General features: G+C 35.6%; 1 protein-coding gene across 5 annotated transcripts in view; it reads left to right on the plus strand.

Annotated features, from left to right (window-relative positions):
- The window catches only part of Miro (mitochondrial Rho GTPase), a 439,377-nt gene that overhangs the window by 367,843 nt on the left and 54,676 nt on the right, over window positions 1-16,858 (plus strand). For 4 of the 5 annotated variants that reach the window (XR_016550640.1, XM_090415513.1, XM_090415516.1 and 1 more), the window contains exon 20: window positions 11,720-11,758. The exons of the other annotated variant lie outside the window; for it this stretch is intronic. Coding sequence is in view for 3 of the 4 variants with exons in the window: in XM_090415513.1 (XP_090271639.1) it covers window positions 11,720-11,758 (39 nt within the window). In the remaining variant the exon portion in view is untranslated. The remainder of the gene's footprint in view (window positions 1-11,719; window positions 11,759-16,858) is intronic. 5 annotated transcript variants of the gene reach the window in all.

Consider the following 16,858-nt stretch of genomic DNA (forward strand, 5'->3'; position numbering starts at 1 on the left):
TACAATTATCTTGGAAAAAAAAGATTTTAATTATATTTAAAAGAAAAGGCACATGTATTACAATCATTTATGTTTTTTTTTTTGGGAGGGGGGGGGGGGGGGGTTATAGACCTATTGCTTTCTGCTTGAGTTTGAGTAACAGTCCATAAGCTAACGAAAATTATTGAGAAAGCGAGAAACAAACACGTCCAGTAGACGCACTAAAAAGTCCCTAACAATAGGCGAATACACACAGAAATTTATTTTATTTTATTATTATATTACTCACCTTTCTGATTGCTTTACAGATGTTCAAAACATTTTATTCTGATATTGCTTTTGTAGGATGAAACTGTTTTTTAAACATTAATTTCCCCAATATTACATAATTGAATGATTTATACTTATCAGGAAATAATATAAATGAAAAAATATACAAAATTTGCTAATTTATAATAATCACAATTTAATTTTGGTATTGGAATATTAAAAGTTCTCTGGTACAATTACTTTGGAAAATAACAAATTCAAACAAAAAGAAAGTGCACATATGTTATCTATTAGTATTTTGTGTGTGTGTGGGGGGGTGATAATTTTGGGAGGTGGGGAGTTAGCCATTAAAGCCAAATTAATTCTGTTATGAAAATTTCGGAAATAAAATTTCATTTTGATGCATGCACCTACACATTTTTTGAATGATAAAATGTAGGGAAAATATCGCTACTTCAAAACTGCCACATCGAATATCGAAATTAGCCAAAAATATGTACATAATAGTTGACTTCATAACTGCCGTTTATTTCGATTTGTAGTGAGTGATTAGGGGGGAACCAAGAAAGTTGAAATGCAAAAACCTAGATCACGTTATAAAAATTATGCATTACATGATATGATTCAAGATTTACGTATGATTCTCTATAAAGCAAAATTTAAAAGTGCGAACCTTTGCGCAATCTGTGAACTAACCTTCGAACTAAGATTATGAATAAAAAAGAAAACTTAATATGGAACAGATGGAGGCTGTATTCATTTTTAGATTCGGATTTTCACGAATTTATAAAATAATCGTTTGACAAAAATAATTATCTTCAATCAAATTCTGGGAGAATTTTAAAATGTATTGGTGATTAAAATAATTAGCAAAAAAATTGATAGTGACATTGATCTTCCAAAGTGATACAATATGAAGTGAAGAAAGTATGAAAGGATTTCTTATTTTGCACTGGCATTAAAAACTATAATTATACAATAAAAAAAAACAAGCAACCAAGCAAACGGCAAGCAACTGCATTTCTTGCTGTAGGCAACTGAACGTAGCAACTACGTATGTCAGGTAAGCTAGTTAAGTTCTTTTCAGTGTGAAGGCTTATTGCCCCTTCTAATGGACATGACGGTCAAACTGCACTTATCCATATTCTTTCAACACGTCCAGCAAACATTATCCATGTTTGCTGGACGTGTATATACGTCCAGCAAAGAAACGGTATGCTTACATACATGAATTTTATGGAATACAGGAGTTCCTGTTAGTTTTATATTCTAAGGAAAGAACAATGTATTTCAAATGGAAGTGGGAGGCCTCACAAATTTTTCAGCGTCCTCTAGTTTTTATATTATGAATTTAATATTTAAAAATAAGTATTTTATTTTGCAACTATAACTACACTGTTTTTTTTTTATTGTTCTTTGTGAGGAGTAAGGTTTTAAAATGTGGCCCCCCATAGAGAGTGAGGCTCCCAGCTTGCGCCTAATGGTGAATGTGGCCCTGCCTGCAGGTACAAAAAACAGGTAGGACAGCCAACATCCATATAACAGAGAACCAAGATTACATCCGATTTCACCACTACAGCCGCTCTGGATTAGCAGACCATGCCCTGGATGCCCACCACAGAATCCATTGGAAAAAAGCCACCATATTCCACCAAAGTAAATTCAAGTTCGAGAGGCTTTTCCTGGAATCAGGTGTAGCACTTACCGACTATCCCAACCTAAACAAATACAGTTGTATCCAGTGGCGGCCCATACATAAGCACTGCAACACTTCAGCACCCCCAAGGAAAAAATTAAAAAATTAAATTTTGTCTGTGTTTATAAATAATAACAATGCTTACAACATTATATAAATGCAGTACAACATGTTAAAGGTTACAGCTTATGTTTTGACATTGATTGAATAGTTAATAATTGGAATTGTTCGATTAACGTTTTAGATTATGAAACAATTGCACTGCGATCTAACGCCGATATTCGTTTGCTCTTGTCATTGCACGTTATCATTCCCAACTGTAACTGCTCAAACCGCAGTGTATTTTTAATATGCTTATGCACCATATTTCTGTGAGATATGAAACGTTTATTATTGGTGCGTGTGTGTGGTGAACTATTTTTTGTAAATCTTATTTTATTTTGTTAAAATAACATATAATTATTTATTTATTATAGATACAAGGCTGAATTGTGACGAGTGTCACTGTTGAAAATATGAAAAGAATAATATTTTTTCAATTATCGTTACACAAAACAAATGCACTGTGATCTAACGGCGATATTCATTTGCTGTCGTTGCACATTACGTCATTAGATACACTGCCGCTTGGGCAGTGTATCTTATGCCCGCACTCGTTATTTCTGTGAGATATAAAATGTTTATTATTGGCGCATTCGTGGTGAACTATTTTTTTGTAAATTTTATTTTGTTAAAATAACATATAATTATTTATTTATTATAGATACAAGGCTGAATTATGATGAGTGTCACTGTTGAAAATATGAAAAGAATTATATTTTTTCAATCATCGTTACACGAAACATGCACTGCGATCTAACGCCGATATTCGTTTGCACTTGTCATTGCTATTGATATGAAACTTTTATTATTGGTGTTTGTTTGTGGTGAGGATGAAATATTTTTAATATGTAAATTTATTTATTAATAAATTTGTTACTGATTAGGAAAAAAAGTGGGGTTTTTTTTGTATTTATGCAGCACCCCCACTTAAAATTTTCACTGGCCGCCACTGGTTGTATCAGACTCCCCCCTGATATAGGAAACCCTCATCTGCAGACAGTCAACCCTACAACTAAGAACTTCCAATCGGTGGCATAACTGTAGGACTTTAGGTCTCCTGTATCTCTCTGGTTTCATCTTTGTTACTGAATTGTGCCTGTGTGTTCATGTGTCTAATACAAGTGTATTTTCCCTTAATAATGCTGATTTGACTTCGGCAAAATATAGGATAATAAATAAATAAGTTTATTTATTAACAAATACATTGTTAATTTCCTTAAAAAAATATATGACACTGGAGAATCAACATATAAGCCTAAACAGTAGGATATCACTTAAGGCCTCCAAAATGCCAGACATTGAAGGTTATCTGAATAGTGGTACAAAATTTCGTGCATTTTTATTATTATTATTAGACACCTCCAAAGAGTCCAAAGACTCATCGAGGGAGGGCACCTGCTATACAACTCTGTCTCCACCAACTCAATCTGCCAACTGACCGCAACTACACCAATGCCATCTACCGCTGACCACCACCACTAGTATTTCCACAGACAACCACAAACATCCATGCCAATGGTTGGATTCGAACCCGCAGCCTCTTGGCTGGAGAGCGGATACACCAACCACTCGGCCAGCCAGGCTGTCTCACCATTTTCATGGTGAAATCATCATCAGCCATTTTCTGTCCACTGCTGGATGAAAGCCTCCCTCAAAGTCATCCATTCAGTTCTATCTTGAACTTTTTTATGCCACTGAATTCCAGCCATCTTGAATCTCATCCTCCCACTGTCTCTTTGGTCTTTCTATAGCTCTCTTTCCATATCTTAGATGCCATTCTAATATCAACTTTGTCAATTTTTAAGTGTTACTTTTTTGCAATTTGATATGCCCATTGCCATTTGGATCTTTTAACGGCTGTGTTAATGACTTTCACCGTAGTGTGAGCTCTGATCCAAGTGTTGCGCTTTCAGTCTAGAATAGTAATACCAAGTAGTGATCTTTCCATTTTCCTCTTGGTAATCCTCAACTTGTGTTGGTGAATTTTTTAGTCAAAGTTCACATTTCACTTCCATATAATAAATTTAGTTTAATTTATTATATGGAAGTGAAATTTTTATCCAAGTGTAAGCAAGCAAAGTTTGCACCTGAAGTATCTTCAGGACTGCGGCAACTCTTGGTAAAGGTGGACCAAGCTCTCGTCACTCCTTCTCTTAATATCTCCCATAATGCAAAGCACATCCCTTTGCAGACATGTATAATGCTATGCATTAAGGGAAAGACCACTACCCAGGCCGGTTTCAACCTTTATTGAGGTCTCATCAGTGGGAGCCAGACCCAGAGGTGGTGATACCAAGATGGAAGCAATGGAGAAGTCATATTTACCTGTACAAGTTGCCAAAAGGTGTCTCACCTTATTATTAAATTATTCTGGATTTAGAGAAAGATGTTGGAAGTTTTTTCCACTTGGTTAGATTATAATAAATTTAGTTTAATCCTTTATTCTAGTGTAAGCAAACAAAGTTTGCACCTGAAGTGTCTTTAGGACTGCGGCAGCGCATGGTAAAGGTGGACTAAGCTCTCAATAATAAGGTGAGACACCTTTTGACAACTCGTATAGGTAAATATAACTTTTCCATTGCTTCCACCTTGGTATCACCACCTCTGGGTCTGGCTCCCACTGTGACGGGACTTCAATAAAGGTCGAAACCGGTCTAAATGGTGGCCCTTCCCTTAATGCATAGCATTATACATGTCTGCAAGGAGATGTGCTTTGCATTATGGGAGATACTAAGACAAGGAGTGATGAGAGTTTGGTCCACCTTTACCACGTGTTGCCTCAGTCCTGAAGATACTTCAGGCCCAAACTTTGTTTGCTTATACTTGGATAAAGGATTAAACTAAATTTATTATAGTCAAAATCAGTGGGAACAGTGATATGAATAGGACCTGTAAGATTGAGCAAGGTCATGAAAATAGTTACGGAGGCCAATCATGTAGGCCAAAATGACGTATTTACCAATAAACGGAAGTCAGTGGTTCCCGCACAGCGGGAGCGAGATTGCAACACGTGTGTGGTAGCTTATTTACTGACACTCACACATATTCGATCCTATTCTAATTTTTGCGCATCAACATACAAGTGAGCATTAATGTTCTAAAATTCATCAACATACATATTATAATTCAATCGTTATTCATTCACGAACTAAATTTCTCTATGTTGAAGAGTTGAGCAGGGCTGGTAGTTTTGTACATCCTATATATACCTATAGGAAGATTGTATTATTATTATTTTGTTATCTAAATTAAATTTTATATTTTATATATTATTTATCCCTCCTATCAAATATGTAATGTTAAGAAGGAAGTCAAAAACGTATCCCTTTGACGCTAAGCCAATATAATAATATATATTATACATACAAGAAACACTGTAACTATAAAATAAACATTCTAAAAACTCACATAAGCGTCTTTTTTTTTTTTTTTTTTTGCTTGTCCTATTATAATTACGTAATAGTAAAATAGAGAGGGGGTCAATAAAAAGTCAAGAAACTCTTGAAGGGATTGAAGGCCAAAAAAGTTTGGCAACCCCTGGTCTAAATAGTCTAACCAAGTGAAAAAAAAACTTTCAACATCTTTCACTTCCATATGTCATGACCAAGAGTATACAACTGTCAAATATTTTTGTTTTAAAGCAAATTGGAATGTTTCCTTTCAGTGCTCCATGGTGTTTTCCAAAGTTTATCCAACCAAGTTGGATTCTGCATATAATTTTCTTCTTCATAGTCTCCCTGTTTGAAAGTTTTTTTACTTGGTTATATTATAAATTAAAGATGCCAAGGAATTATATTCTTGGTTTAATTTTTCATCCAAGTGGTTACTTGTATATGGAAGCTAATGACTTCACATTAATTGTCTTAGTATCCCATAATGCAAAGCACATATCCTTACGGACATGTATAATGATATGCGTTATGAGAAAACCATCTGGGTAGTGGCCCTTCCCATAATGCATAATATTATACGTGTCCATAAGGAAGGATATGTGTTTTGCTTTATTGGATACTAAGATGATTAATGTTTTCTTCTATTTCTTCCCTTCAGGTATTTAGCCTAGTTGCATGTTACAGAGCTATCTTTAGCCCTTCTAGCCCTATGCCTCCCAGTGTGTCCTACGTCTGTAGCTGTGTGTTCACTGGGTCGGTTTGCCTGCTTGCGGGAGGAAAAACCCCAGATAAGCTGGTGAAAATAACTCTGCAGTCCATGCCCAAGACCAGGTAAGTTGGCTCTGTGTGAGAAAAATCCTTAAGCTCCTCACGTCGACGACGGGAATCAAACCCAGGACACTCCTTTCCCAGGCATATGGTTGTGAAGTGCATAACCACTTGGCTAACCGTGCAGAAGATTAATGTGAAGTTATTAACCTCATTATACAAGTAGCACAGTTGTGATGTTACTTTGCATGTAAATTTTTATTTGCTTACACTTGGATAAAGGTTTAAACCAAGAATATAATTTCTTGGCATCTAATTTATCATAGTCTCCCTGTACTGTGTTATTATAATCGATATAATAACTTCTTATGCTTACCTAGGACTTTTGTCCTAGGTAAGCATAAGAGGTTATTATATCGATTATCTGGTGTTCCATTTGTATTGGCCTTTTGGTAGTCTACTTTATTATTAAGAGAGACCTCTAGTGACTCATTGAGGTAGGCCACATACTACATGCAGCAGCTATCATGCTAATTCTTGAATTTGTTCACACTGCTTACACTCAATATCCAATGGCAATCCATTCCAATCATGCACCACCATGGCATGAGAGAAAAATCTAGCCCTCATCCCCTTCTTAGCAGCATTCATTCTCAGCTTCCAAGAAGCACCTCTTGTCCTTTCCTCATCCTCCATAAAATAAATATTCCATCAACTGAAATTCTGTATGAACCTTTCAGAAGTTTGTAAGTCTCAATCATATCACCCCTCTTTCTCCAGTTTGCTATGTCTGCAATCTACAAATTCTCAATCTATCTTAATAATCAGTATTCCACAATCCTGATATCATTTTTAACACGCTTCTTTGCAATCTCTCCACTGTAAAGAATCACAACAGAGACCAGACCTGCACACAATAGTCCAACTGAGGTCTTATCAAGGCCTTGTAAAGAGACAAAAGGACATTCTTATCTTTATGTGTCGAAGTTTCTTTTAGCATTGCAATTATCTTTTGAATTGTATTTGCAATCTTTGATACATTGCCCCTGAACTTCAACTTCCTTTCTAATAACACTCCAAAATCCCTAGCCTAACCAGTTTCTTCCAGCATAATCCTACGAATATAATATGACATTGGATATCTAATCATGCAAAGTGCATGACTTTACATTTGCTGACATTAAACTAACATTCACCATGCCCACAATTCCAGCCTGTTCAAATCATTCTACAAGTACTGCATATCAGCCACATTCCTGATTACCCTACCTATCTTTGCGTCATCATCAGCAAATAGCTGCATGTCGCCTGTCAAATCCTTCACAGTATCGTTAATGTACAGATTGAATAACAGTGGACCAAGGACTGATCTTGTGGTACACCACTAGTTACCTTAAATCTTGTAGACTCATATCTGCCATAAACCACTCCATGCTAATATTTTATAATCAAATTCCATATTCTCCAATTTATGCAAGTCTTCCATGCTGTATTCTGTCAAAAACCTTAGCAAATCCAAAAGTATCATGCTGTATCCATTCCCCTTGTCTAGCTCAATGGTAACATTATTATAGAATGTGAACACGTTGCTAAAACATGACCTTCCCTTAGTAAACCCATGTTGCTCGCAAAGTAGAGATTCACTGTCAACCCATTTATGAATATGAGTCCTGACCAACTTATCTAAAATCTTCACCGCCACCCTGAGATACTGATTGGGCGATAATAGGATACATAGGTCTTTGCATCACCCTTGTGCAATGGGATTACCATACATTCTTATCTTCCCTGTTTTGACTCAAATTATATAGGAATAGCCAATTCAGCTGAACACACTTTTAACACCTCTGATGATATCCCATCAGTCCCTATTGATGAATTCTTATTCAGTTTTTGCAACAGCTCTAATACCTCCTCACACATATGAGTTTCTTCATCCAGTGAAGAGGTAGCAGTGAGCTCAATGTTGCTTATGCCAGGTTAATAGCTTTTAGCAAAATGGGCACTCATTAGTTGAACAACCCTCTTCTGCAGCTGTCACTCATGCTATCTGAATTCCATAGAATTTTCATTCTTTCTCTTATCTGCAGCATATCAATAGAATTCTTTGAAGTTATCTTTATCTTGCAGAGCCAGTTTCTTTTCATACTCATACTTAACTTTCCATACAACAGTAGTGACTCTTCTGGCCTGCTGCTTATAATTTTCATAACAGACATCATCCTTATGCACACGGTATTCCATCCACATCATCCTTTTCTTATGAATCGCTTGCTTGATTAGATTACACATCCATTTGACCTACCCTATTTATTCTTCAAACTCTCAGGAGACATTCTGATACTGCATCATTTAAGTATTTTTTTAAATGCTTCCCATGTACTGTCGATATTCTTACCTTCCAGCAACCAATACCACTATTTATTATACATTTTTTTGTCTTTGTTTATATTCAGTCCTTTTTTTTTTTATACTCTGCATTCAATTCCCTGATCATTTGTTGAAGTTCTTCTGCAGAGTTTCCTAAAAGAACAATCTCATCAGCAAATGTAGGTAATTTAGTTCTTTCTCTGGATGAGAGAGAGAGAGATGTAGAAAGTTTTTTGAATTGGGTGTGATATACGTTAAAGATACCAAGAAATTTTATACTTGGTTTTAATCCTTTTCCCAAGTAAGCAAAACAAAGTTTTGTGTGTGAAATATATTCACGTCTGAGCTACTTGTATATAGAAGCTGATGACTTCATATCATTTGCCTTAGTATCCCATAATGCAATGCACACCCCCTTTCAGGCGAGTATAATACAATGCATAATGGGAAGGGCCACTACCCAGATCCGGTTTTGACCTTCATTGAGGTCTCTTCAGTGGGAGCCAAACCCGGGAGAGATACCAAGGTTGAAGTAATGCAGAAGTCGTATATATCTCATATACAAGTAGACAAAAGGTGCTTGACCTTCTTAATAAAAATCTCTGGATGAGAGAAAGATGAATGTTTTTTACCTTGGGTGTAATATACGTTAAAGATACCAAGAAATTTTATATTTTGTTTTAATCCTTTTCCCAAGGCAAGTGATATGAAGTCATCAACCTCTATATACAAGTAGCTCAGACATGAATATATTTCAGGCACAAAACTTTGTTTTGCTTACTTCTGAAAAAGATCAAAACCAAGTATAAATTTTTTGGTATCTTTAACGTATATTACACCCAAGGTAAAAAACTTTTGACATCTTTCTCTCATCCAGAGATTTTTATTAAGAAGCTCAAGCACCTTTTGTCTACTTGTATATGAGATATATATGACTTTTGCATTACTTCAACCTTGGTATCTCTCCCAGGTCTGGCTCCCACTGAAGAGACCTCAGTAAAGGTCGAAACCAGTCTGGGTAGTGGCCCTTCACATTATGCATTGCATTATACATGCCTGAAAAAGGGGGGGGGGGAGGTGCTTTTCGTTATGGGATACATACTAAGGCAAGTAATATGAAGTCACCAGCCTTTATATACAAGTAGCTCAGATGTGAATATATTTCATGCACAAAACTGTTTTGCTTACTTGGGAAAAGAATTAAAGCCAAGTATAAAATTTCTTGGTATCTTTAACATTCTTTCTCGTTTACCATAATTCCTCTATTTTAGCAATTGGATTTAAAAATTTTGTCTAGGACTGCTGTAAATAATCTAGGTGAAATGGCATCTCCATATTTAACTCCCTTTTTTATAGGAAATTTCATATTTGTTTCTGATTTTATAGCTGCAATTGAATTTATATATATATATATATATATATATGGCTAAGTATATCAGTGTAAGTTTTTTCATTTCCTTTATTTTTAAGAGCTAATATTGAGATTGAATCAAATGCCCTTTCAAAATCAATAAATGCCAGACCTAAAGGTTTTTTGGTACTCATTTGTCTTATTATATTGGACTGGTGTCTTTCACACATTCTTCAACTGTAGATGATTGAAAAAGGGTTCTGTGGAGTGACGAAAAACACTTCTGGTGGTTGTGTATGGATCTGAAGATTTCCTGGGGGATTGGTTCTTACATTCCCCAGGAAATCTTCAAATTGCAACCAAACTTCACAGTTGGAATGATGCACGGTAATGGTATGGGAGTGTTTTAGTTGGATGGGGCTTTGTCCATTGGTGGATGTGCCCAAAACCCTGACATCTGATGGCCATCTGATGGCTTCCAACTCTGTGGAAGTACTTTGTCAGTGACCCTTGCATGTTTCAGCATGACAGTGCACCATGCCATACTGCACTGCATGTCTGAGACTGGTTTCCACAAAACAACGTTGAAGTGTTGGACTCTCACCCAACTACTCCGGAGTCCAGACCTCAGCTCTTTTTTTTGGAACAAATTAGAATGCCAAATTCACTCCAGACCACAGTGGCTGTCATCAGCAATGGGGCAGCTTTGCGTGAGGAATTGAAGAGTATTCCTGTTGCAACATATCAGATGCCCCGGGTATTTGCTATCATTGAGGTCAAATATGGGCCTACTTGGTACTAGAAATTTAATTAATACTTTTTTTCTTTTTTTTTTTACCACAACCAGGTGACCAAATACTTTTGTCAACATAGGGTATATAATCAATAATGTAATTTTTCTGAATCCAGCTTGTTCTGGAGGTTGGCAAAAATCTGGTGTATTATTTTCTATTCTGTTGCTAATGATTTTTTTTTTAATTTTGTATATTATTGAAAAGTCGGTAATATTTAGTATCTTCTCTGTCTCTCTTTTTTAAAAACTATATTAAGGATAGTATTATCACTATCCTTATTATAGTTTATAAAAGAATACCAGCGCTTTGGTATTATTTTCTATTTTAGGCATGCTGTATAAATTTTTGCTTAACATCGTCATGCTGGTTCATCACCTGGTTTTTGGATAAGGAGAACTATTTCTGCTTCAGCTTAAGGGATTGGTTAGAATGTATAATGCCTTTCTTTGTTGATAGTTGAAGCTCCATAAATATGCATTGTCTGTATGAAGCTGACTAACTCACCTTCAGTTGAAAAGCCCTTATAAAGATTCTTTGCATCCTAGATGAGATTAAAACTCAGATCTTTATAACCAAAGGGTGTCATTGATAACACTAAAAGCAGAAGTTCTTCATTGATGTTATACCATTTTATTATCAGTGATTACTGATAATAAAATGAAATTTATTTTCTTATTTATCACAAACATTTTTTTGTTTCTATGATAAACAGGATAAACATTTTGCATTTTGATTAATTTATCACATAGCATTAAATTTTTATTTTTAATACACAAAACCAGTTCATCTTGATAAAATTTGTAACTTTCAAGAAAAATATGAGTCAATAAGGTGAATAAGCATCCATGTTTATTAGACACTTGGAACATTTTCTTGTTATTCTTTACAATATAAATAATAATATGCTGTAAACATTGAATCTATTGATATAGATAGCATAAATGTATAAAACTAAATTCAGGTAAGATAAGTGATATCGAATTTTTATTCCTCATAGTGTCTGCAAAGCGGCCTGGAAGTTGCTCTGGCGACCCAGGTTTGTAACACAAAAAAATTTATTTGTTTTATTGTAAACATTTGATTTGCACAATGATGTTTTTTCTTCATTGTTTCTTTCTCCTTTATCCCTCCTTCTTCTGGGTTGGCAAGTAACCTGAGACGTTTGGTCCACGTCTTGTTTGTCAGACCATCTCCCTCTTGGCTATCTCAGCATTTAAGGTTCGGGGCTGCATCTCTTCCTCATTTATGTTATGTTTTCTATATTTGCATGTTGTGTAAAATGCAGTGATAATCTCATTTGCCTTGGTTTTATTTCATTATTTATTTATTTTATTGCCTGAAGTTTCATATTATACTGTTTGGCAGTGTGAAAAATTATGAAAATGGCTATATCGATGAAGGGATGAAGCATTTTTATTTGCAGCTATAGTTATTTAGTTGCATGTTTGCTATGACTGACTATAGAAGGTTGAAGCATTTTTATTTGCAAACATGCAGATATGTCTACTGCATGTGCATTATGTCCATAAGAAAGTGGCTATCACATTAAATAAATTGACAGTATATTTAACATAAAACTATATTTTAGAACAAGATATAGTTCCCACAAGTGCTTATTATGATGAATAATTTTCTATAAAACAATAGAAACAGAATATAGGCCACTTTTTTATAACCTTAAAATCTCTGCTCTTATGCTTTAAATACTTCGTGTATTGAAAGCATACGAGCAGATTTAGAGGTTTTAAGGTGTAACTATTTTAAGTGTAAATTAATGAGTTAAAAGTATTTTTAAAAAACTGAGTTTTACTAAAGGGGAACCTTACACCATTAAGAACAACTCTTTAAAGTTTGTAAAATATATGCAATTATGATATTCCAACCTTGGCAACAAGTTGTTCATACTGTGATGTCAGTAATCTAACAGATAAGCTTAGGTGTTGATGGTTATTCATGACTTATTTTTCACGGTATTAACAACACCACACAATTTTATCAAAGAGATGTTTTATTAACTTATATTTCACTGATTTTCAACTCTGCATCATCAGAGCACAACACATGTACATGCGACAGTGAGTGAGTGAAACAATATAATTGCAAAAGACAAAATATCTAAAGTGCTATTTTGGCGCCCTCTAACGGGAAAAAAAAAAACAGCTATGCAGGAGTTTTCCTTAGGATAACAGTCTCCCAAATTTTTGGCAAATTAATGCAACCATATTTGTTAAGGTTGGGAGAATTCTTTAAAGATTTTGCTGATTCAAAAAATAATCTTTCAGATCTATAACGACTCCTAAATAGCACATTCGTTTTCCTCCATCTAATCCTGTGTGAAGGAGTGTCCAAAAGTGTGGTCTGCCAGTCCTGATTTGCCATAGTAATAATAGTGAATGTATCTTTCATGTTCTTCCAGGTGGATGTTAGCTGATCTTCCTGTTTGTCCATAATAGACCAAGTCACAGTTACAAGGAATTTCGTACACTCCTGGGTGTGCTAAAGGGTGAAGTTTATCCTTAGGCAAGCGGATCAGAGTTGCCAGCTTGACATGATGTTTGAAAGTGGTGCGAAGGCCATGTTTCAACAATACTTTGGCTATCTTTTCCAATGTACCTCTGATATAGGGAATAGAAATGGTCATGTTGTATTCTTCTGTATTAGGGGAGGGCAGAGTAATGGGCCTATGTAGGATTTTATCTATTTTGTAGGGATTGTAGCCATTGGCTAAGAACGTATGGTGCAGATATTGGAGTTCTGTTAGAGACTGTTATCCTAAGCCTGTTATTGGAGACGGTTATCTTAAGGAAAACTCCTGCATAGTTTTTTTTTTTTTTTCCCTGTTAGAAGGTATCAAAAATAGGACTTTAGATCTTTTGCCTTTTGCAATTATATTGTTTCACTCACTCACTGTTGCGTATACAAGTGTGTTGTGCTCTGATGATGCTGAGTTGCAAAACAGCAAAATATAAGTATCTCTTTGATAAAATTGTGTGGTGTTGTTAATACCGTGAAAAATAAGTCATGAATGTGATGTCAGTACATTGATAACAGCAGCAAAAAAGTACATTGTGTTTTGTGGTTTCACAAATCAAGATTGCTGACCATTCTTCAGAATATTGAATGGGTACAAGTTTAGGATCTGAGACTGAAAACCTCAAACTATAATTTTGTATGCTAGGGATAGTTAAAAAGTTTAATGTGTTATGTAAATGAAGAACATCATCATTCTTGTCAAGGATTTAGGCCTAGAGTGGCCTGTTCTGGCCTTAGAAGTCATTGTTGAATCTCTTAAGAGGATATCCTGGTTTTCTATTTCCTGGTGGTTTGTAATTTAAGGATTGTTTTGGTAATCTTTCTGTTTTCATTCTTCCAATGTTTTCCATCCATTTATGTTTATATATATATTTTTTAACTGATTCCTGGTTTAATTCTTTCATAATTTTTTCATTTCTTTTGTGATTTGAATAGAGTATACTTTGCAGTTTTTCTCATAAACTTCATTTCAGCTGTTATTAATCTTTATTTTCCTTTTTGTTTTATTGTCCAGATTTCACTTCCATACAATAGGACTGGTAGTTCTAATGTATTGTATACTTTTAGTCTGGTTTGTGTTTTGAACTAGGTTAGGTTTAAATATAGAGTTAATTACAGCTGTTATTTTTAAATATTTTGCAATTTTTAGGTTTATATCTTTTTCATTATCATGTGTAATCACACATCCTAGGTAGTTAAATGAATCACCTGTTCTAAAATCTTGTTATCTATTACTATTTTAGTTCTTATTGGATCTTTTCCTTTAAAGACTATTGTTTTTGATTTTTCTATTGATATTATCATTCCATAATCCTTGGCCATTTCATTTAAATTTAAAATGAAAGTTATCTTCAGAATTTGTAATTATTATTATGACTACTACGGGCAACTCCAAGGAGTCCTTAGACTCATCGAGGGAGGCCCTAAACATCATGTCCACACAACTATTCGGCATTCTCATAGTATCTATCATACCTTGCCTTGAACTCATTCACTGTCATAGCACCCACAACAGACTCTGGCAGCTTATTCCACTCATTTACCACTCTAAAAGTAAAGAACCGAGCTCTAACACCCTTACTAACCACACTCTTGCCCAGTTTCCATAGATGTACCCTAGTTCTCCCACCACCACCAGTCCTGAACTCAAAAATATCATCTGAATTAATCCAGTAGAAACCCTTCAACAATTTGAATGTCTCAATCATATCTCCCATTTTTCGCCTATCAACCAATTTCTGCAACTCACAAATCTTCAACCTGTTCTCATAAGGTTCATTGCATAGACCTGCTATCATCTTGGTTACTCGCCTCTGGATCCACTCAACCTCCTCTCCCATCAAGAAGAAACCTAGGTGACCAAATCTGGGCACAGTAGTCGAGATGAGGTCTTATCAAGGCTCGGTACAGAGGAACAATAACTTGCTTATCTCTGCTCGTCAAAGTATTCTTCAGCAACCAAGTGATTTGATGAGCTATTTAGCCAATTTTGCAATGTATCCCCTAAATTTCATCTCCCTATCCACCAACACTCCCAAGTCCCTGCTCTCATCAATCTCCTGGAGCACAGTTCCACCAATGTCATATACTGCTGCTAATCTTTTCATCCCAAAATGCATAACCTTACATTTTGTCACATTAAATTGACATCCATTCTCCTTAGCCAAGACCTCCAATCTATCCAAATCATCCTGCAAGATTTTGACATCTTCTGCATTCACTATTGCCCTACCCAACTTTGCATCATCAACAAACAAATGAACTGTTCCTCATAGATCCTTCCCTATATCGTTAATGAACAAATTAAACAGCAGTGGTCCAAGAACAGAACCCTGCAGCACACCACTAGTCATAATAGTCACAGGTTGTCTTTTGAACTCTACTCCTGAATAAACTATTCTCTGATATCTCTCCATCAACCACCCACCTATCCATCTCACCATCCCTATATCCATTCTCATATGCTGCAGTTTACGGATTAGAATTCCATGTGGTATCCTGTCAAAAGTGTTAGCCAGGTCCAGCAGTATCACTGTAAACCCATTACCCTTATCCAGTTCAGCTGTCACTGTGTTATAAAGCTTGAGCAAGTTACTGAGGCATGATCTACCCTTCACAAAGCCATGATGTCCCTCATACAGTATCTCATTTTAATCAATCCATTCCTGTTCCTGTATTTTTCCCTTGACAACTTTCTCCAAGACCTTGACAATGACTCCTGATATGCTAATTGGTCGGTAATTTGCAACAGTAGTCTTGGATCCTCCTTTATGCAGTGGAACTATTTTCCCCTCTTTCCACACCTTCGGGACTAAACCAGACTCGGGACTAAGATTAAACAACATGGTCAAGGGCACTGATAATTCTTTAGCTATTCTCAAGACCTTATGATAACTCTCACCAATAGGTGGCAACATGTCATATTCATTACAGTCAAATTCTCAGATGCTATTACCAGGTGAAGCACTCTCAAACCCCTAGTATTTTCTATTACATGCTGTCTCAGATCCCTTAGTAACTGAATAAAATCCAGTTCCTTCCTCGCATGTGTTCTCTCCTCCTTCCAGTCAAGGTTACCATAGTTGAAATCCCTCATAATAATTACCCTCCTTCCACTCATTTCATCAATTTGTTTATGCATACTATCTCCACCATCTATTCCATCACCTGGTCTATAGCAACACCCAACTGTATATTTTGTTCTGCTAGTCTCAATCTCACACCAAATAGCCTCAAATGAGCTCTTTTCACTATCCTGCAATATAACTTCTATTCTAAGCTTCAGTTCATCAGCTGTCATCAGTAACACTCCTCTCCCCATTTTATTCTCTCTGTCCCTCCTAAACACTATAATCTACACATTCTATCCCACTAACTGGCCACTTCCTGTGGCCAGGAAGAGCCAACCAAGGCCAAAAATTCTTCCTTCTTGTTCCTAATACTCCTGGCATTAGTATACATGAAATGCAGAGGTCCCTTTGTCCCACCCCTATCTTGATGCATTATTCTAAATATTCCATTCTGATTTCTTGTCCTTAGTATTGACTAGGGTACATTATATACATTCTTACACTCAACTGTCTCACTGATGTCCGCATATCCA

The sequence above is a fragment of the Typopeltis vanoorti genome, chromosome 3 (assembly GCF_054136105.1).
Source record: "Typopeltis vanoorti isolate ZY-2024b chromosome 3, IOZ_Tvanoo_1.0, whole genome shotgun sequence".
Taxonomy (NCBI): domain Eukaryota; kingdom Metazoa; phylum Arthropoda; class Arachnida; order Uropygi; family Thelyphonidae; genus Typopeltis; species Typopeltis vanoorti.